Source organism: Phascolarctos cinereus, unplaced genomic scaffold, assembly GCF_003287225.1.
Source record: "Phascolarctos cinereus isolate Bilbo 61053 unplaced genomic scaffold, phaCin_HiC Scaffold_1;HRSCAF=81, whole genome shotgun sequence".
Lineage (NCBI taxonomy): Eukaryota > Metazoa > Chordata > Mammalia > Diprotodontia > Phascolarctidae > Phascolarctos > Phascolarctos cinereus.
The window spans coordinates 168028864-168050370 of NW_027555514.1; the positions used below are offsets into that span (position 1 = coordinate 168028864).

Here is a 21507-nt window from a genome sequence, read left to right on the forward strand (position 1 = left end):
TAGCAGGATATTATTTGCTAAAAGACACTTTGCATCTTGAATTCCAGAGCAAAAATTGAGTACATGATCAATCAACAAATATTTATTAAATGCCTCCCATGAATGAGGCACTGTGCTAGGCATTGGAGATGCAAAGACAAAAATGAAACAGTTCCTGCCTTCAAGGAACTTACAATTTACGAGGGGAGACAACACGTACATATGTTATAAATTGTACTGTATATACGTATATGTGTATATATGTGTGCCTCTGTGTATACATATAGACATACATACATGTATATATGCACATATGTATAACACAAATATAACACAAGTTTATAAATATATTATAATTGTGTATATATGTTGCATAGCACAAGTTAATTTGGGATGGGGGAAGGTACTAGAAGTAGAGGTGGGTAGATGATGCAGTGGATAAAGTGCTGAGCCTGGAGTCAAGAAGATTCATCTTCCTGAGTTTAAATCTGGCCTCAGATACTTACTCACTGTGTGTGACCCTGGGCAAGTCACTCAACCCTTTTTTGATTCAGTTTTCCCATCTGTAAAATGCGGTGGAGAAGGAAATGGCAACCCAATCTATTATCCTTGCTAAGAATACCCCAAATGGGGATAAAAAATGTTGGACACGCCTGAAAATGACTGAACAACAATATGAGAAATAAGAGGACCCAGAAAAGGCTTCCTATAGAAGGCAGCACTGAGTTTTGAAGGACACTAGGGATTGTAAGAGGTGGAGGTGAGGAGAGACGCCTTCTAGGCAAAGGCAGATGGAAGGAAATTGGAGTATGGAGTGTGAGGAAGAGAAAAGAGGACAGTTTGGCTGAACTACACATAACATACACAAAGAGAAGTAATGTAGAAAAGGCCTGGAAAGATAGATTGTGAAACCCAGGTTGTGAAGGACTTTATTAAACACCAAATAGAAGACTTCCTACTTAATTCTAGTTTAATAGATGGAAGAAACCTCAGACATCAACTGGTTCAAGCCTCTTGTTTTACAGATGAGGAAATGGATGCCAAGAGAACTGAAGTGCCTTGCCCAAGGTCACAAAAATCATAGGATCAGGATTTGAATCCTGGTCCTCTGATTCCAAATTCTGTGCTCTCTATCCTTGAGTAGTCAGCATGACCAAAGGCACATAGACAGCAATAAGCACAGTGTATTCATGGGACGGTGAGAAGATAGTACTGGCTAGAGGAGTGGGGTGTAATGGTTATAGAAATAGATGGGCTTAAATTATGTAGAGTCTTGAAAGCATGAAGAATTTGGGATTTTATATTGAGAGAAATTTGGAATGGTTTTTGAACAGGTGACCAATACAATGAAAAAAAAATCTTAAAAAGTTAAACTTCCAGGGGACAGCTAGGTGGTGCAGTGGATAGAGCACCGGCCCTGAAGTCAGGAGGACCTGAAATCAAATCCGGCCTCAGACCAAACACTTGCCACTTACTAGCTGTGTGACTCTGGGCAAGTCACTTAACCCCAATTGCCTAAAAGCAAAAAAAAAAAAAAAAGTTAAACTTCTGAAAAATGCTATCCACCCCCAGAGAAAAAACTGGTAGAGTCTAAATGCAGATTGAAGCATTTTTTTTTCTTGGTTTATTTATTTTTCTTGTTCTTTTTTTTGTCTCTGTTTTCTTTTGCAACATGGCTAATATGGAAATATGTTTTTGTAGGACTGCAGAAGTATAACCTATATCAAATTGTTTACCTTCTCAAGGAGGGAGAGGGGAGGGAGGGAGAGAATTTGGAATCCAAAAATTTAAAAATAGAGTGTTAAAAATTTTAACATGTAATCAGGGAAAAAACTAAAGTATATATATTTTTTAAAAGAAGCTTTATCTTCTAATGGTATACTGTATGGATTAGAGTGGAAAAAGACTGAAGCCAGGCAGAGAAGTTTGGAGGCTATTTCAGTGAGCCTGGTGAGAGGTGATCAGGATTTGGATGGAATAGTGGCAAAGGAAAAGGACAAGAATTGATGGATATGAGAGACATTTCAAAGGTAGGACTTGTTAGCTGATTAAACGAAAGGGAGAAGTAAGATATAATTTCAATGTCTTGAGACTGAAATAATGATTTCACCAGGGGCATTGGTTTGAAGAGAAGAGCAGAGGTTCAAAGACTGAGCGTTAGTTGGGGTTAGAGGAGGAAGATGGAGGAAAAGCAATTGGAGAACTAAGTCACTGTGGTGGAACAGAAACTCCAGGTGAGTTGTTTTGGAATGGAAAGTTAAACAACAGTATTAATTGCCCCAGAGGGAAAGAGAAATGAGGATTGGGAAAAAGACTTTGTTGATAAGCAAGATGTGAGCCCTAGGAGACTGGAAGGGACAGAAGTTAATTTGAAGAAGGGCAAAGGCCGGAATAGTTGGTAAATAATTGGCATTTTCCAGCCAATGTGGGCAAGCTCGTTATACCACAGAAGTTTATATGCTGAAGATGCCTTGTTAAATTAGGGGCTGATTCTGCTCTAAGAGCCTTTAGGTTTTTAATGCTGAAGCCACAAGTCATAATTAGAGCAGGGCTATTGGAAGCTGGACTCCACCAAGAGTCCATTTGGCAGGCACTGATTATGCAGTCTTAGGGCATTGTCTCCTCTTCCACCTCGTTCCTCTTACCCCACCCCACCTCCTACCCTGCTCAGGCAAGGGCTCTCTGCCTGTCACCCACACTGAGCCATGACAATCTTGTTGGCCAATGCTTCCTTCAGCCATGGACTCACTCCCTGTACCTTTCTTCTTTTTATATTGCTTCTCTTCCCCCCCACCCCTAACCTTATTCCTTCAGAAGTAAAAACTTCAAGTTGTTATTTAGGACATTTCCTCTTCGGTAGCCACTCTACCGTGCCCCCCTCTTTGCCCCAGTTACATAAATGGACTCTTTCCCCAGACCTCTGTCTGCCAAAGGAAAACCAGACAGCTGATGGTGGGGAGGGACAGAACAAATGTTCTCAGTCAGTAGTGAATACTGTCCAACATTTATTTGACAACCTCTGCACCAAGAAGGCCTGGTTTTGGTCTGGGCTTCCGGTAGATAAGCACAAACATGCACAAAGCTGTCATCTCACTGGATCCTTGGTATTGCCAGCCTCAGCTACCCATAATTTTCGAAGCATGGGGAAGGGAGGAGAGGGCGTTCTGCTGATCGCAACTTCATTTGTATTTATGACTGATATGTCCTACTTCTATTCAGAGAGTAATATGAAACATTTTTCATTTGCCAAGTAGAGAATATTAGTACTTCATGACTCACAAGAGGCTAGAGAGTTAGTATAAGGTAAGTAAAAGAAGAAAAAAAACCCCACAAGAATATTGAACAATAGTTTTACCAATGCTTTCTGCACTATTACCAATACAGTGTTATATCAAGTGATATGTGAAGAAAGATGGGGAGTATTTCATCACACATGGAGCATTTTTTTTTACTTGAAGTGAAATTCTTATTCACCTAAAATTTGATATTTGGGGTTTGTAGCCAAAAGGACCCTAACTTTCTGTAATTCCTGACTCCAAAAGTCTGCAGTAATTTGTATAAAGGTCCCAAGAAACAGGGGGAGAACGCTTGTAAATATTTAGTCTCTTCTCATGCATCCTGGCATTCCTCTAGTGATTTTCCCGTGTTGCTGAATAATCACAGAACATGTACCATCACCATTGCCAAGAGTCCAGGCCTGATTTACAGGAGGGGAAATTCGACTAATGTTCTTATCATTGAAGGGAGCATTTAGGCATCAAGAACAGTGCTATCCAAACTCTGTCCTCCCCTTGGCCCAGATAAGGGCACTTTTTATCTGGAATCACCCAGTCTTTTTCATTTGAATTTGGTCAGTATTTGTTTTGTTCCATTCTCTCTCAGTGGAACAAAAAGCAACATTGAAAAGGGAGTTGAAGGGGATACAGAGCCATGGCCCTGAACATGTAGCAAACAGAGAAAGAATAGATTGTCTTTTCGGAGGAAAGGAGGCAAGGCGGAGGAATTGTAGAACAAAGGAAAACACTCTATAGCGAAAAGTCCTGACTTCGTATTCTTGAGAGAGAGAGACATATGGCCTAGTGAATAAAACTAAAGATTAGGATTAAGGCCTGTTACTCTGCGCTAAGGCTCTGCCTTACTGTGGGAGGGGACGAGTTATGAGGACAGGGTGCAGGTCAAGACCAGGTCAGCCAAGCCAAGGCTGAGAGAGTAAAGGGTAAGAACTAGTCACACTCACCTTGTTCTGTTTTCCCTTGTGGAGACTTCTAGGATTTTTTCCACGTTGCTTCCTAAATATTGGTGTAATGGAAGGACTTGAAGCCCAGAGCCGTACAATCTCAATGCCTAGGGCACCAGTGGGGCACACCAGCTTCCATTTTTCCATGGTACTAACTCTCTCCACATTCAATCAACTAACCAATCAACTATCATTTATTAAACATCTATCATGTACCACACGCTATGCTAAATGCTGAAGATACAAAGAAAGGAAAAAAACCTATCCTACCGGTTTCTAATTTCAAGGGAGAAATTGCAAACAGCTATGTACAAACAAGGGTCATCGAGGTGGCACAATGGATCTAGTTTTGGGCCTGGAGTCAGGCAGCCTCCTCTTCATGAGTTCAAATCCAGCCATAGATACTTACTAGCTGTGTGACCCTGAGCAAGTCACTTAATCCTGTTTGCCTCAGTTTCCTCATCAATAAAATGAGCTGGAGAAGGAAATGGCAAATCACTCTAGTGTCTTTGCCAAGAAAACCCCAAATGGGGTCAAGAAGAGTCAGACACAACTAAAAAATGAGTAAACAACAGCAACAAATATACAGACAAGATGGCATATATAGGATAAATTGGAGAAAATATCAGAAGGAAGGCTAACTAAGGTTAAAGAGGACTGGGAAAGGCTTCTTGTAGTACATTACTTGAGACTTGAAGGAAGCAGAGGAAGCCAGAGGGGGTAAAGATGAGGACAGAAAGAGTTCCAGGCATGGGAGACAGCCAATGAAAATTCCTGGGGTCAGAATACGGACTGTCAATTGTGCGGAACCATAAAAATGACAGTGTTGCTGGATCTCAGAGTGTGTGGAAGAGAGTAAGGTGTAAGAAGACAGGAACGGTAGGAGAGGCCAGGTTATAAAGGTTTTTAAAAGCCAAACAGAGGATTTTGTGCTTGATCCTAGAGGCAGCAGGAAGCCACTGGAGGTGACAGAATGAGATGAGGGAGGTGGAGGCCATGGTCAGACCTGCACTTTGGGGAGTAGAGGATACATTGGAGTAGGGAGAGACTTGAGGCAGAGACACACACCAGCAGACTGTAGGAACAGTCCAGCAGTGAGGTGACAAAGGCCTGTACCAGGGTGGTGGCAATGTCAGAGGCAAGAAGGACATGTGAAGAGATGTTGTGAAGCTAGAGATGACAGGACTTAGCATCTGATTCAATATGGCGGAGTGTGTGAGAGAAAGAAGAGTTGGGGATGATACCCGAGTTGTAAGCCTGAGTGACTGGGAGGATGCATGCATATGAGTATATTCAAAACAAATAAATACACATACACACACACACACACACACACACACACACACACACCCCTCAAGGTTCTTTCACAAGTTCCTAGGTCTCCAAAACCCTTGAGTTCCCCATCCAAGCACATACCACTCACTTGTACTATTTCACTCCTTTACTGCTACTAATTCTTCTGTGTCATGGCCTGACACCACTGGTCTTTGGGTCGATCTGTCCACTCGAAGCACAACTCCAGCTCTCCATCCGTGCTCTGCTCCCTACACTCTCCGTAGTGCTCGCCCTGGGGCTAGGCCTCCTGGTTGTTGTTGTTCAGTGTTTTTTAGTCACGTCCAACTCTCTGTAACCTCATTTGGGGTTTTCTTGGTAAAGACACTGGAGTGGTTTGCCATTTCCTTCTCTGGCTCATTTTACAGATGAGGAAACTGAAGCAAAAAGGGTTACGTGACTTGCCCGGGGTCACACAGCTAGTAAGTGTCTGAGGCCAGATGTGAACTCAGGAAGATGAATCTTCCTGACTCCAGGCCTGGCACTTTATCCACTGTGTCACCTAACTGCCCCCTACCACCATGCCAAATAATAATTAACACTATCCATAGCCTTTAGACAGCCTGGGGGCTAATTAGCAATTCTGGGCAGCTTCAAGTGTCTGCCCTCAATTTCCTCATCTCTAAAGTGAGAGGATTGCACTAGATGGCCCCTGAGGTCTCTTCTCACTCTACATTTATGTGTCTATCAGACAAACACAGGCTGTTGAGGGGCAGGTGCCCAGTGAGACAGTCTTGAAGTTCAATGCTCATCCTTCATTTTGATATTTTTTAAAAAATCTCTACTTACCAGCACAAAATGGCTCTAAAATGCCTGAATGTCTATTCCAGATATTATTCTCCCTATCAAAGGAGAACTGGTGGCTGAGAATGAAGTGATGGGAATATGGTGAGAGAACCCACACTGAAGCTCAAAGGAAAGTTGGGTCACCCAGCCAGCATGTGACAGAGATGGGAAATGACCCCGAATCTTCCTAATTGCAAGGCAGATTCTCTGTGTACTATATCATGTTACCTCCCACCTAAAGTCATTAGGCAATAGTAATAGGGGAGTGGTAGAAGCATTCATTCATTCATTTGTTCATTCAATAACCATTTATTAAGTTTGCCATCTATGTGCAAATAGCAGTGCTGATGGAATTATAAAGGTAAGATGTGGCAGGCAGGGAGGGTCTGCTCTCTCCTCCTATCGTCACACACTCCTGTTGTTCAGTCATGTCTGATTCTTCATCACCCTGTGGGCTGTAGCATACCAGTGCTGTCTATGAGGATATCTTAGCAAAGATACCGGAGAGTTTTACCATTTCCTTTTCCGGTGAATTAAGGCAAACAGAGGTTAAATGACTTGTCCAGGGTCACACAACTGCTAAGTGTCTGAGGCCGGATTTGAACTCAGGTCTTCCTGACTCTAGCCCCAGCACTCTATCCACTTCAGCCACCTAGCTGCCTCCTCTCTACCTGCAAGTTTGCTGTTCCCTATCTTCAAACTCCAAGTCTTTGCACAGACTGTGCCTGCTGCCTGGACTGCCCTTCATCCTCATCTATGCCTGAAATAATCCCTAGATCCCTGCCAGGCTCAGCCACCACCTCCCTTGGAAGCTTTTCCTTAACTACAGTTGATGGTGCTTCCTCCCTCTTCAAATTATCTTTTATTTACTTATTTGTTTGTATATTTTATAAACTGGTAGAATTTCAGCTCTTGAGAAGGCAGTGTAAAAAAATTTGTCATTGTATTGCAGGTGCCTAGAACATTGTAAGCTAGGTGGCACATGGTGGATCGAGCACTGGGCCTACAGTCAGGAAGACCTGAGTTCAAATTTGGGATCAAACACTTATTATTAGCTGCATGACCTTCGGCAAGTCACTTAAAAGCACACAATATTAACCAATAAAAACCTCTCTGCCTCAGTTTCCTCAACTCTGAAATGGGGATAATAAATAGCACCTACCTCTCTGGGTTTTTGTGTATCAAATTAGATAGATTTGTAAAGCACTCAGTAAGTAGCACAGTGCCTGGCACATAGTAGATGCTATATAAATGCTATTATTATTTATTATTGTTATTAGATGCATTGAAATGAATTGGATTTTTAAGAAGTGAAAGTTAGCTTCCAAGTGACCAGGCATTTGCCCAGCATTCAACTGGTATGCCCTCTCTTCCTTGGACTGCCTTTAGAAAATAGGATTGTTTCAGATTTGTTCAGGGTGGTCATAGTACTTTTCTGTGGCTCAAGTCCGATGGACACATATAAAGTTTTAAATGTGGTACTTCTTCTGATGTTCAGTGTGAATATAGCTGGAGAGTGGGCTGACATTCAGTGCAACAACCAGTAATAAAAAAAAAAAACATGAACCATTTATTACACACATACAAGATGCAAGCCACTCTTTTAAGAGCTAAAGATAGAGTCCTATGTGGGAGGAGCTCACCCCTCCAGCCATCCCAATTTTGATCCCTTCTACAAATACAGCGGTTATCATAGGAGATTATGGACCATATGGAAAAGTGATAGAGAAAATAAAAACCTATTGGTATAAATTAGAGTGAAGTGAGTGAATAGTACTCTTAGTGTACAGAAATAATACCTAACACGTCAGCTCCCTTTGAACTTTGCTTTCACATATGATGTCATAATTTTCCCTTTCTTTTTGTACAACAACCCAGGAATTGTAACAGAAATGCCATTTAGGCCTTGTCTGATGCAGATACAAAAATATTTGAAAATATCTGCTTCATGGGGACCTTGAGAAGTACTATACAGACAGCTAGGTCTTTCATTGCCTCTACAGATGCTTCACTCCGAGACTTTTATTATGTAATATCTTCCCACTTTTAGAGTGGTTGATGCGGTTTTAAAGTGGTTCACCAGTTGTTGGTTCCAACAGGAACACATTTCTCCCTTCCAAGGCATGCCAAGAGTATGGTGGGCAATGGGTTCAGTCCTTCAGGAAGTGGTTCACTGATATTAGGGTACACTACTGTACCAGGACCTACCATTATGGTCAGTGGCCATAATGAGGAAGAAGTATATAGGCAATGGCCTAATAGTGACAGATGAAGGAGGGGAATCAGCCCCTCAATTGTCTCAGTTCTGGTGCCTGCTACAGGCAAAGGAACAAATCGTCATACGAGATGGGTGATCTTTTTTCTAGTGTTCCACAAGAAAATGATAAGTAATTAAAATCCCTACATTTGTAGATGGAGAACTTCAGACAGAGATTAAGAGATTTACTTCAAGTATAAATAACAACTCAAAGGCAGAGCTAGGATTAACTTCCATAACTATATCTTTTTAAGGAAAAACCTTTTGATCTAAGGAATGTATATCTGAGAAGTGGAATTAATTACCATTGAATGTTCTCCATTAAAAAATTAACATTACCTGTTATAATCCAAGAAAGTATTAAAAAGAACAAGTTAGAAGCCATCCTTTGTGCCCTCTTGGCTCTAGGCCCCAGATGTGTGATGCTTCATCATTTAAGATTCATTCCCCATTCCCTTCAGATCTTATATTTGTATATATCTCCAAGGAAAGAGTTTTCACATTCTCCTTCGGTCACCCATCCTTAACTATGCTGAGCAAGAGGAGATAGAGACCTTTCCTTTAGCTCTCCAGGGAAGGGACATAGCTACCTTCTGGCCAAAAATTACCATGTGCTTATTTTTATAAACAGAGACAGCCTTGAATAGGAGAGAAAGGTAGACAGACAGAGAGAGACAGAGACAGAGAGAGACAGAGCAGAAAAACAGAGAGACAGAGAGTGAGAAAGAGAGAGGGAGGAACAGAGAAAGAGAGGAGAAAGAGAAAGAGAGAGACACGCACAGAGAAACAGAGAGAGAGGGAGAGAGAGAAACAGAGAGAGACAGAGTGAGAAAGAGAGAGGAGAGACACACACAGAGAAACGGAGAGAGAGAGGGAGGAAGGAGAGAAAGAGAGAGACAGAGAGGCAGAGAAATACAGAGAGAGACAGAGACAGAGAGAAACAGAGAGAAAGAGAGAAACAGAGACAGAGAGAGAGAGAGTAAGTAAGCTCAAGTGTGCTGGCCTTGGAATCAGGAAAACCAAGTTCAAGTCCCACCTCCCACATATACTGGCTGTGTGATCCTCTCAGTGTTCCAGGATATCAAATGATAAATTGTAGATTAACTGCTCATCAGAGACAGTTTCCTCCCTAGGAGCTCTATTTGCCAATGAAATCACAGGTCTAAACATTTTTATAGTTTTACTGTGTGTATATGTATGTAAATAATTGTATATAAAATAATTGGGCAGCTAGGTGGCACAGTGGATAGAGCAGTGGGCCTGCAGTCAGGAGGACCTGAGTTAAAATCTGGCTCCAGACACTTATTAGTGACCCCTGGGCAGGTCACTTAACCCTGTTTGCCTCAGTTTCCTCATCTGTAAAATGAACTGGAGAAGAATGGCAAACCACTCCAGTATCTCTGCCAAGAAAACCCCAAATGGGGTCATGAAAAGTCAGACATGACAAATTGGCTAAACAACGGATATGTAAATGTTGTCTCCGCTGCAGAATGGATGGTCCCTGAGTGGCTGTGACTTAAGTCTTTGTATCTCCAGAGCATAGCACCAGTTCATGCTTATTTATTGATTGATTGTGGGATCATAGACTTGTAAGTGGAAAGGTCTTTAAAGATTGTATAGTCCAGGAATTCTTAACCTCTTTTGTGTCATGGACCCCCATAGTAGTTTGGTGAAGCCTATGGACCCCTTTTCAGAGCAATGTTTTTAAATGATTGGAAAAAAAAGCTAAATTTTGGTTAGAAATTGGTGAAAATAAAGATCTACTATTTCTCCACCCTAGTTCATGGACCCCTTGAAATCTATCCGTAGACTGTGGATCTCTGGTTAATAATTCTTGATCTAGTCTGGTCTTTTCCATTTAAATTCCCTGACTTACCTGTTAACCTTCTCTGTAATTTGTAAAGATATTCTCCAACCTGAGATTACAATAAATGATTCTCTTTTCAGATATCCATTAATTTTTTTTTGGATCAGCTTTTACAGTTAGTAGGTCAAGACTATCGTGTCTTTCTTGTAGAGCTATAAATGCAAAGACCCATGATGATATTGATGATTAGAATAGTATTTAGCAAATCACTGATATCATGTGACTTTATGTGAAAACCATGCCTTACTGGTGTAGTCTAAGGCCATGTATATATTGTTGTTTTCTTCAGTTGTTCAGTCATGTCTGACTCTGTGTGACCCCATGGACAAAGTCTGTTGGGTTTTCTTGGCAAAGATACTTGAGTGGTTTGCCATTTCCTTCTCTATTGTGTACCCATTTTTCTTTTTCTTTTTTTAAAAAAATTTTCCCCCATTTTTCATATGAGTAAACTGAGGCAAGCAGGGTTAAGTGACTTGCCCAGGGCCTCACAGCTAATAAGTGTCTGAGGGCAGGAACTCAGGAACTCAGGAACTCAGGAATGAGTCTTCCTGTCTCCAGACCCAGTGCTCTGTGCTCTATGGTGCCACCTAGCTGCAAGTATGTATAGTGTACTATAAAATCTCCCCCTGCTTGGTCAGGCTTCCTACAATCTCTATGGAGTGTGTTTCTTCATCCCCCTGACCCATAAATCCATGAAAATGTCTGAACACAGTTCTGTTAGTCTTTAACATGCAAGCACATTGTGCAAAAAAGCTGGCTTAAGCCTAGTAGCATTTATTAGCACTCTTTTCTCCAGAACTTTTGCCCGTCCTACTCCTTGAAAGAGAACATGGCAGAGCTCCCAAATGTAGCTCACCAGACCACCTATGCACAGGGTATGAGCAAGCAAAGGGTTAACTCACTGTAGTGGTAGCTCAGGCCAAGCTTCCCTCTGGGGGTAACATCTGAAAGGCTGTAACAAACACAAAAGGCTAGAGAAACAGAGGGGTCCCACTGTCCTGCCATTCTTCAGGTCATTTAAGGATAACTTGCAGCTGTGGCCTTACAAGGTCATAAGAAACCTGTAGCAAGTGCTAAGAAAAGAGGAGGGTGGAGAGATCCAAATATTTCGCAGAGAGATGAAAAAAAAAACACCAACAAATTCCAAACCCAATAACCTATTCCTCAAACAGAGCAGCAAGCGCAATGGGAAAAAACATCAGTAGAAAGGCCTGGCCAATCCTTCTCTTGGCCTTAAACTCACTATTTAAGGATCCCTAAGGATGCCAGCAGCTAAACAAACATCATAACCACCCGACAAAGTTTCCCCCGATTCAAGTGTGGTGGCTCCTGGCCAGCTTTTGACATCAGTCAGGGCTAAATGCTTCTAAATACAGGACAGGGAGGGGGATGGTTGGGGAGGCTTCTGTGGTTGCTTTCTTTGGTCACTTCATTACATAGCAGCCGAACTGGGAACCCTGACAGGAGATAAGACAAAATGACTAAGGAGGATGCTGAGGATGTTTGCTACTTACTCTGGGATGGAAAATCTAGTTGGAAGAAAAGATGAGAAATGACAAAAATAGGTCCACTTCCTTGGGCCTCTTCTTCATTTCTCATCTCTCTAATGTACCAGTGTTATACTGTGAGTTATGGTTAATCTGTATTCGTGTCTCATCTCTGTTCTGAACTATTGACACTGTGGTGTCCTATTTAGGCTTTATGTCTCCTCCAGAGTGTGCTCTGCACACTATAAACAATAAATGTTTGTTTGAATTGAATCAAACTGATGTCAACACATGTGGGAATTTTCCCAGGGCAGACTGGACCTGCCCCTTTCATTTCCCCAAAGCCATCTTTCTAAATATAAAACCTCAGTGACTGGGTGTCCCACAGTGGTCTGTCCTGGACCATCTTCTCTGTCTTCGCCTTCTTTGGGTGATATCAGCTCCTCCAGGTTCAATGATTATCTCTATGCAAATGACTCTCAAATCTAAAAATATAAATTTACTTCTCTATCCCAAGTTCCAATAACCAGCTGCTTGCTGAATAGCTCCTCTTGGATGCCTCACTGGTACCTCAAACTCAACATGTCCAAGAAGACAATTCATTGTGTCCCATTCTGTTTCCCCTTTAAATTAACTCCTCTTCAGACTTCCACATTTCTGTTAAGTGTACATTGTTCTTCCAGTCATCCAGGTTTATAACCTCAGAACATCCTTAACTCTTCCTTCTCCTTCAGCATACTCCCGCTCCCATCCAATCAGTTGCCAAGTTTTGTTGGTTTAATTTATGCAACATATCTCACATCTGCAAAGAGAAGAGAAGAGGGTCCTTGATGTAGTATGGTATAGTAGATAGAGAGCCAGCTTCAGTGTCAGGAGAATGTGTGTTCAATTCCTGCCACTGATAAATTGCTAAGTGACCTGAGCAAGTAATTTAGTTCCTCAGTGTCCTCAGATTTCAGGATGCCAACCTGCTTTGCTGGAGACTATCTTTACCCTACATCACTGAAATTTCAGGATGGGTCTAAAAGAAGTTTCCAGGGCTTTTCAGTCAGTGGTTATTAATGCTTGCAGAATTGTAATACTAAACTTGTATTCAGTACAAGTAGCTAGTCACAGTTATTTTTTTTATTAGTTTGATATTGTGATTTAGTTGTATCTACATCTTTCATATATTTACCAAGATAAGGGCTGTCTAGGAGCATAGAGTTCCTCAAAGATATAAATAATGTCTACTCAACTCATTTTCTGCTGTAATATACAGGGTTAGATACTTAGAAAATGTCATCTTCAGCTGGTGGTGACAGCTTTATTTGGGTGTGAATTCTATTTATTTCCACAGAATGTTTGTGGCTTATGAAGACACATAGTATGTGCACCTGTTGTGTGAGAAGAAGAAATTCTGCTGCCCTTCAGTCTGCAATTCCAAAGGGCTAGAAAAGGATGGGAGTCAGGAAGTGATAGAAAGAGCCAAATTGGGAGAGAGAAAACAGACATGAGGGGAGTGGCAGGAATTCCAGAATGGCAAGAAAAAAGAACGGACTTTTATTGTTACTCTTTTCTTTTGAAAGAATTTGGAAAGGTCTCATAACTTTACAGGAGAATGTTATGTGATATGTTTATTTTCTTCATCCTTTCAAAGGTACAGAGTCCAGGGAAAACTTTCTGAAATTCAAAGAAATAAACATCAATTTCCCAAGAAGCAAGTCTCTGTCTCTGTCTCTGTCTCTTTCTCTCTCCTTCCTTCCTTCCTTCCTTCCTTCCTTCCTTCCTTCCTTCCTTCCTTCCTTCCTTCCTTCCTTCCTTCCTTCCTTCCTTCCTCCTTTCCTCCCTCCCACCTTCCTTCCTTCCTTAACAACAACTTAACAAAACAGAATCAGTCAATAGGCAGGGATCTGGTAGGGATTCCAGCATGAAATCCAGATTGTGAGGATTATACGTCTAGGTTGCTTATACTTCTCAGTTACAGATCTGCTATGGTTAGCATATGCTCCTATGCCATTAACTTCTACTGCCCACTATATGGGATGAGGGAAATAAGATGATGAAGGAAATAAGAGGGGTTAGACTCAAGGGGAGGACCAGAGAATTTGTCTTGTCAAGGAGAAGGACTGTCTCATTCTCTCTTGGAGGGAAGGAAATGGGTGGTGACAGAGAAGTTATGATGTGGAAGATGGGAAATGAGGGAGCTCATGACAGATTCTTTGAGTTCTCAATAGAGCAAGAGGAAAAATTTATTGAAAGATGTGGGGATGATGGGAAGGGTTTTATGAGAGAGGAGAAGATTTGGAGCAGTCTCTATGGGGAGTCTGATAGGGATTCAGCTAAAGAGAAGTATTGCCCTGTAGCAGTGAGAGCCCAGCTGAGGTTATATAACATGAATTTGTAGACCTAGCCACCTTAATTCTAGGACTCTATCCAGTAGTACCTGGTGACTCTGAAGTAGTAGAAAAGAGGGTTTTATTGTTGATCTAGGAATTGGGATTAGCAAAGAGAATGGGGAAAGATGGTGAGGGGGGAAGTGTGAGGCGGGAGATAATTAAGTGGTGCAGTGAGTAGAATACAGGGCCCAGAGTAGGGAAGACTCAAATATAAATCTTGCCAAAAACACTAGCTGGGTCACCCCGGATAAGTCATTTAACACCTATCTACTTCAGACTCTCAGCTTCCTGGACTTAATGGCCTCTCAAACTCCTTCAAATTCTAAAGGTATGATCCTGTAAATGAATGCATAATTGAAATAGCAAACCAGAGAATTAAGATAGTGAAGGGAGAGCAGTACATTGGTGATGATCGGGAGAACAGGGAGGGATTAAGGGACTGAAGACTATAATGAGGTTAAAGAGATGTGAGGCAGTGAGAAAAGTGGGAAGACAGGAAATAGTGATTAGAAAAAGGACACTTTAGAGTTCAAGATCTTGGAGATGGAGCTGTTATAGGTAATGGTGAGGTCTAAACAGTGATGACCCCTAGGTATCTCTATTTATTTTTTCTCATCTCCTTTCCTCTTGAGGGCAGAAACTGAGTCCTATTTTGTTTTATGTCTACCACAGTGCTTGGTGGTGTTGCTGTTTAGTCATTTCAGTGGTGTCTGACTCTCCATGGCCCCATTTGGGGTTTTCTTGGCAAAGATACTGGCGTGGTTGGCCATTTCCTTCTCCAGCTCATTTTACAGATGAGGAAACTGAGGCACACAGGGTTATGTGACTTGCCTAGGGTCACACAGCTAATAAGTATCTGAGGCCAGGTTTGAACTCAGGAAGATGAGTCTTCCTGTTTCCAGACCCAGCACTCTATCCACTGTGCCACCTAGCTGCCCTTGGTGCACGGTTAAGAGTTCAGTAAATTTTTCTGATTGATTTGACCATTTCCTCACTGACAAGGGATTTCAAGACAAGACCTTCATGCCCATAGAAGTACTGAATGACATATGATGAAGCTGACTGGTTTCTGTCTTTGTCTAGACCAAAGATGCCCTCTTCACTATCCTGCATGATCTCAGGCCACAGGATCATTTTAACATCGTTGGGTTTTCCAATCGGATAAAAGTATGGCAGGATCGCCTGGTATCAGTGACTCCCAATAACATCAGGGACAGCAAAGTATACATTCACCACATGACACCTACTGGAGGTAAAAATCTTCCTTTTTCTCGCTTTAGCTTTGTCACCATGATAAATAAGAAGGTGGTTTTCCCAACAGGCAGATATTTGAAATCTGAAGCTGACTTCAGGTGGGGAGATAACAAATTAAGAGCTTGCATTTTAAGAGATAACAGTTTTAAAACTTGTATTACTTACGATCATCAAACCAAAACCCTACCCTCTACCTTATCTCAGCCTCTGATTTGAGATGGTCCATTAAGTTATAAGGAAAAATTCTTTTAGGTCTATGAGGTGTTCCCTGCTTCTCATTGATTCCTTACAATGAACCTATGTCCTAAAAGTGGCAGTGGAGGGAAAGTTGGTGCCATAGGATGCCTTATTATTCTGTGTGCTCAAAAATTATTGTTCTAGGAAGAGGTGATGGGAATTGTCCAGCCAAGTAATTACCCAAAGGTAGAACTGTAACTGAATGAACAGAGCTCGCTTATCTGAGAAATATAAGCTAGGTGCCAAGGGGGAAAAATACTGTTTGATGTGGAAGAGGCATAGCTAAGAGGTCATGGTGAGGACAAAGTTGGTTGAATGGCCTGGAATTTTTCTTTTGCTATATAATACACAGGTAATTGTGCAGAAACTGGGAACTTCTTCCATGATTCAGTCAAAAGATGGGCAGAAGAATTCTAAAGAGAGATTGTCTAATCCAAATTATGTAAATTAATTTACCGCATAGCTTGAGGGATGGGGTGGGCTTCTAGCCATGAAGAAACAGCATAAGCAAAGGCAGAGAAATGCAGGAAAACACAGGACATGGAGTGAGTATGGTGAATAGTCTAATAACTAGTTTGACTGGAACATAAAGAAAACTATTGTAAAATAAAGATGGAAAGGAAAAGTATCAGATTGTGGAAGACAATCCTCAGTCTCCTTTGCTGGATCCTTATCCAGGTCACAGCCTGTAATTGTGGGTGTCCCACAGGGCTCTGTCCTGGGTCCTCTTTTTTTCTCCCTATGTACTACTTCACTTAGTGATCATGGATTTAATGATAATCTCTTAGGCTAGTGATTCTCAAATCTGCCTATCCTGCCCTTACCTCTCTGCTGAACTCCAGTCTTCATAGCTTCAACTGCCTTTCAGACATCTTAAATTGGAGGGGACTTAAAGAGAGAGAAAAAGCTCTGAAATGGCCATTTTGGGGAATGAGACAAAAAAAACAGTAACAGCTGCATAAGATTACCAGACTTCAGTGAAGTGACTTCATGTGGTGTTCAGTTGAATACCATAAATTTAGAGTAGATAAAATTCACAGGAATTTCTCCAAGAACTTTCTTCTGGGAGCAAGAGTGGAAAAAACATAGTGTAGGGGTTGCCCAAGGCTGAGTATTAGTAGGTCAGGAATAGAGGAAGTTCAGAAGAGTGAGGGATTCTAAGTTGGTAGCTAGTGACTGGCCATGGAGTTGAATCTCGATATGAAAACAAGGGAGATGGCAAGAGGCAGAATTAGAAAATTGGGACAGTGCTAGGAATCAGAGATTACAATGAGCAAACTCAGTGTGGAATGACGGAGTAGAAGAGGTGAAATGATAGGAGAACATGTGTGGAAAGTAGAATTTTTACTACTTCCAACATCTTGGAAGTAGAGCATTTCTGTGATAATGAGGTTGAAGATGTAACCATGCTGATAGGTTGCTAAAGCAAGGTAGAGAATAGGGTCCCTTGGATTGATATTAAGGTCTACTACGAGAAGGATCATTAGATCAGGATGCTGGAAGAGTTGTCAGTAGGAATTTTGAAATCCCCAGGGGTGACATTTTGAAATACATTAAATTCAGTTAGTCTTCTCTGAGGTTTTCATATCTTTACATCTTTGTACTCTCGTGGATATACAGAGGACATAGACAGAAGTCACAGAGGATGAGAAGGCATGAACAGATCACTACTCGCATGGTCAGAGGAGGCTGCCACATAAAAGAACCATTGAGGTGCAGCTAGGTGGCTCAATGGATAGAGCACTGGCCCTGGAGTCAGGAGGACCTGAGTTCAAATCTGGCTTTAGATACATAACACTCACTAGCTATGTGACTCTGGGCAAGTCACTTAACCCCAATTGCCTCACCAAAAATAAAATAAAATAAATAAAAGAACCATTGAGAAAAATCCCCTTTATTTCCAATTATGGACAGATAGATTAATTGCTGAGAAGAACTTCAGGTTTTGCTTGAGTTTGGGGTCATTCACATTCCAGGGCATATTCCAGGGTAACCTAAAAATGAGCTCTTTCTTTTCTTGTGTGATGAGGAAATTGGATTTACTGTTCCTGTGGTATTCCATAGAGAGATATCTTCATTATCTTCCCTATGGATAGGCTGAGAAATGGATGCCTCAGAAAAGACTTGAGAAATTTGGTTGCAAGTAGGGATTCTTTCATTCATTGCATTTGTTTCTCCAGCATCTAGTATGGTACCTGGAACACAGGAGACACTTAATGAATGCATGTTGACTGATTGATTGGCACATCCAGATTTTGCTAAATAGATTCTGTCCTTCAGTTTTTTACTTTTCTTCATCTCTCCCTCTTTCACAAAAAAAATAATGTAGGTCATTAATACTGACCTTTACAAGATAACCAGTTTTTGAAAAATGGAAAGTTGCGAGGCTAAATTGTGATGTTAGTCAGTGGCTTGACTTCAGTGCCTCTGATTTCTCTGTTTTGTTCTCTTTATGTCCCACCCTTAGATAATTCTTCCCTTCTATCTCTAGCAGCTAGTTTCTATCAAAATCAGCATTCAGAAAAGAATATAAAATTAATTTATACTAGATTGTAAAGGTAAAGGTAGAGATAGCCATCCAAAATGTTACCTCTGCCAGAGAAATCTGCATTGTTACAAGTATGAAAGCTAAAGGAATGAAACTTTTGGTAGAACTTCAGGTAGCTGTAAACAGGTTGGGTGGAGAGAGATTTGTTTTGGGGCATGAGGGTCTTCTTGATTCCTCTGAAACCTTAGTACTGAATTGTTCCCTCCACCAACCATCACAGGACACCAGTTTTGGCCATACCTTGTCAAATTTCAATCATTCACTTGTAGGTGATCCATTCCTTGGACTTCACATGGTATGATTTTCACTCTAGTCTGACCTTCTGCCAGGCAAGTCACAACTGAATTCTCTGCCCCATCAACTGCCTATTGCTCGAGGCAGTGCTTTTGGATCTTAAATTTACACACTTAAAAGTTAATGGGGGTCCCATAGAGTTTTTGTTTATGAGGGATATGTCTATTGATATTCATCATATTAGAAATTAAAATGGATAAAATTTTAAATGTTTTTATTAACTTAAAAAAACAATAATAATCCCATTCCATGTAAACATTTTATGAAAAATAGCTATATTTTCCAAAACAAAATTTAGTGAGAAGAGCAGTTTTTAATTTTTTTTTTTTTGCAAATAATGGCTATCTTAATAGAAGACAGCTGGATTCTTATTCAATGCTTCTGCATTCATCTGTTGCAATCTGTTGTTTTGGTTCAAGTATATGAAGAAAATCTGGCCTTACACAGATGTGTAATTGGGAAGAGGAAGAGTAGGCAAATAATATTTCAAATTATTATGAAAATTGTTTTTATCTCAAGGACTCATTGAAAGGGTATCAGGGAGCCCCAGGGGTCTGTGGACTATAGATTGAGAACCACGGGCGTAAGGAATGAAAATTATCATTAATATTATCCTAAGAAAGTGTAGTGTATATCACATAGTGTAGTCCAAGTCAAGCAAAACTGATTTGAAGATTAACCACTCTTTTAAATTACTTATCTATGTCACTTTTCTCTCTCCCCACCGTTAGTGGGGATAATTAAGAGGATAATTGAGAATTAACCAGGGATGTAATTAAGATCCTAAGATCATAGACCTAGACCCAGAAGGGACCTCAGAGGCCATCTGGTAGCTACCCTCTCATTTTACAGATGAGTAACTAAGGCTCGAATTAAATGACTCACTCAAGGGGACATAGGTTAAGAAGTATCAGAAGCAAGATTCAGACTTCTCTGATCATAGAGGACCTTTCCATAGTAAATAATCAATATCTCTATAGTAAATATATAACCTTATTAGAAAAGATAAGTCAAAGGCTTGGTTGATAACATTTTAATGCATGTATCCACAGGTACGGACGTTAATGGGGCTCTCCAGAAAGGCATCGAACTGCTTAATGGCCACATAGCTGACAATGATATTGACTTTAGGAGCGTGTCTCTAATTGTCTTCCTGACGGATGGGAAGGCCACAGTGGGAGAGACTCAGTCAAGTAAGATCCTCAGCAACACAAAAGAAGCTGCCCAAGGTCGAGTCTGCATCTTTACCATCGGCATTGGAAATGACGTTGACTTTAAACTGCTGGAGAAGCTGTCTCTGGAGAACTGCGGCATGACGAGGCGTGTGCAGGAGGAAGACAATGCTAAGGAGCAGCTGATCGGGTCAGTTTCCTCCTGCCTTCTGTATGAGGGGGACCCACAATGGGGAGGGCGTGGAGCAGGCACGGATAGAGGGAGTGAATCTGATGAGTACCTCTGACATCAGGATGCCGGGACTGGACTGCTAGACATTATAGTTTCATGAGAAAATTCTGACTTTTCAAAACTTTAACTTACCTTATCTTCTTTATTCCCTGATCCTCTGGCTGAACCACTTTGAGACAGGCAGGTCAGGAATTCTCTGTTTTCCATATAAAGATGGTAAAAACAAACAGCAACAAATGAAAAGATATAATGATATGACAATGATAAAAAAGACATAAATTTAAAAAAAAACAATAAAAAGAAATTATTTGCCCTTTCTGTCATAACACACCTAGTTTGTGGGAGACAGGAAACTGTGACCCTGGTCTCCTCTGCTTTTCTCTGAGAGGTCATTTTGTTAAAGGTGGCTTGGCATGGTGAATAGAGATCTAGTCTCTGCGTCTAGAAGATCTAGGTTCAAGTTCTGCCATTGATACAAACTGGTTATGTGATCTTGAGCAAGTCACCTAACTTGTAAATGTCCTAGGCTAGGGGTGGGAAACCTGTGGCCTAGAGGCCATATTTGGCCCTCTAGGTCCTCAAGTATGCCACTTTGAATCCAAACTTCATAGAACAAATCCCCTTAATAAAAGGATTTGTTCTATAAAATTTGGACTCAGTCAAAAGGCCACACCCAAGGACCTAGAAGGCCACATGTGGCCTCTAGGCCACAGGTTTCCCACCCAGGCCTAGACATTTAGATTCTAAGACTATTAGCTGCCCTGGGAAGGTCTCTATTATCCCTAAGCAATCTCTCCAAGTTATAGAGAAAGTGCTAATCTGCATTGGTGGAGGGAATTTCCTCATCTGGGAGTTCCCTTTCTCTCTCTGACACCCTTCTTCCCCATATATAAACGTATATATATGTATCAACAGACACACATATGTGTGTACACACCCATGTACATGTGTGTTTGCATGTACATGTTTTCATGTATACATACATGCATAAGTGTGTGTCTATCTAGATGGATAGGTAGTACAATGGGTAGGGCACTGGGCCTGGAGTCAGCAAGTCCCGAGTTCAAGTATAGCCTTAGACACTTACTAGTGATGTGATCTTAGGTAAGTCATTCAACCTGTATTTGTTCAGTTTCCTCATCTGTAAAATGGAAATAATAATACCACCGACCTCATAGGGCTGTTGTAAGGACCCGTGCCTGACATGTAGTAAGCACTACCTAATTTTACTGTTGTTATTATTATTATTTATACAAGCTGACTTCAAAGTCAAGAAAACCTGGGTTCAAATTCAGCTTTTGGCAGATGCTAGTTGTGTGACCCTGGACAAGTCCCTTAACCTCTCAGTGCCTCCAGGGAACTCTGTATGGCTCTTAAGTTGCTGAGTGAGAACAAATATGCTTTGATTGGGAATTCTCTATACCCATGAAATCAGAGCTCTGGACCA

At 41.2% G+C, this 21507-nt stretch overlaps 1 protein-coding gene across 2 annotated transcripts in view; it reads left to right on the top strand.

The window, feature by feature from the left end:
* Positions 1-21507, top strand: part of ITIH5 (inter-alpha-trypsin inhibitor heavy chain 5) — a 95149-nt gene that overhangs the window by 48294 nt on the left and 25348 nt on the right. For both annotated transcript variants that reach the window (XM_020965021.2, XM_020965022.2), the window contains exons 8-9: positions 15407-15575; positions 19709-20018. In XM_020965021.2, the coding sequence (XP_020820680.1) occupies positions 15407-15575; positions 19709-20018 (479 nt within the window). The remainder of the gene's footprint in view (positions 1-15406; positions 15576-19708; positions 20019-21507) is intronic.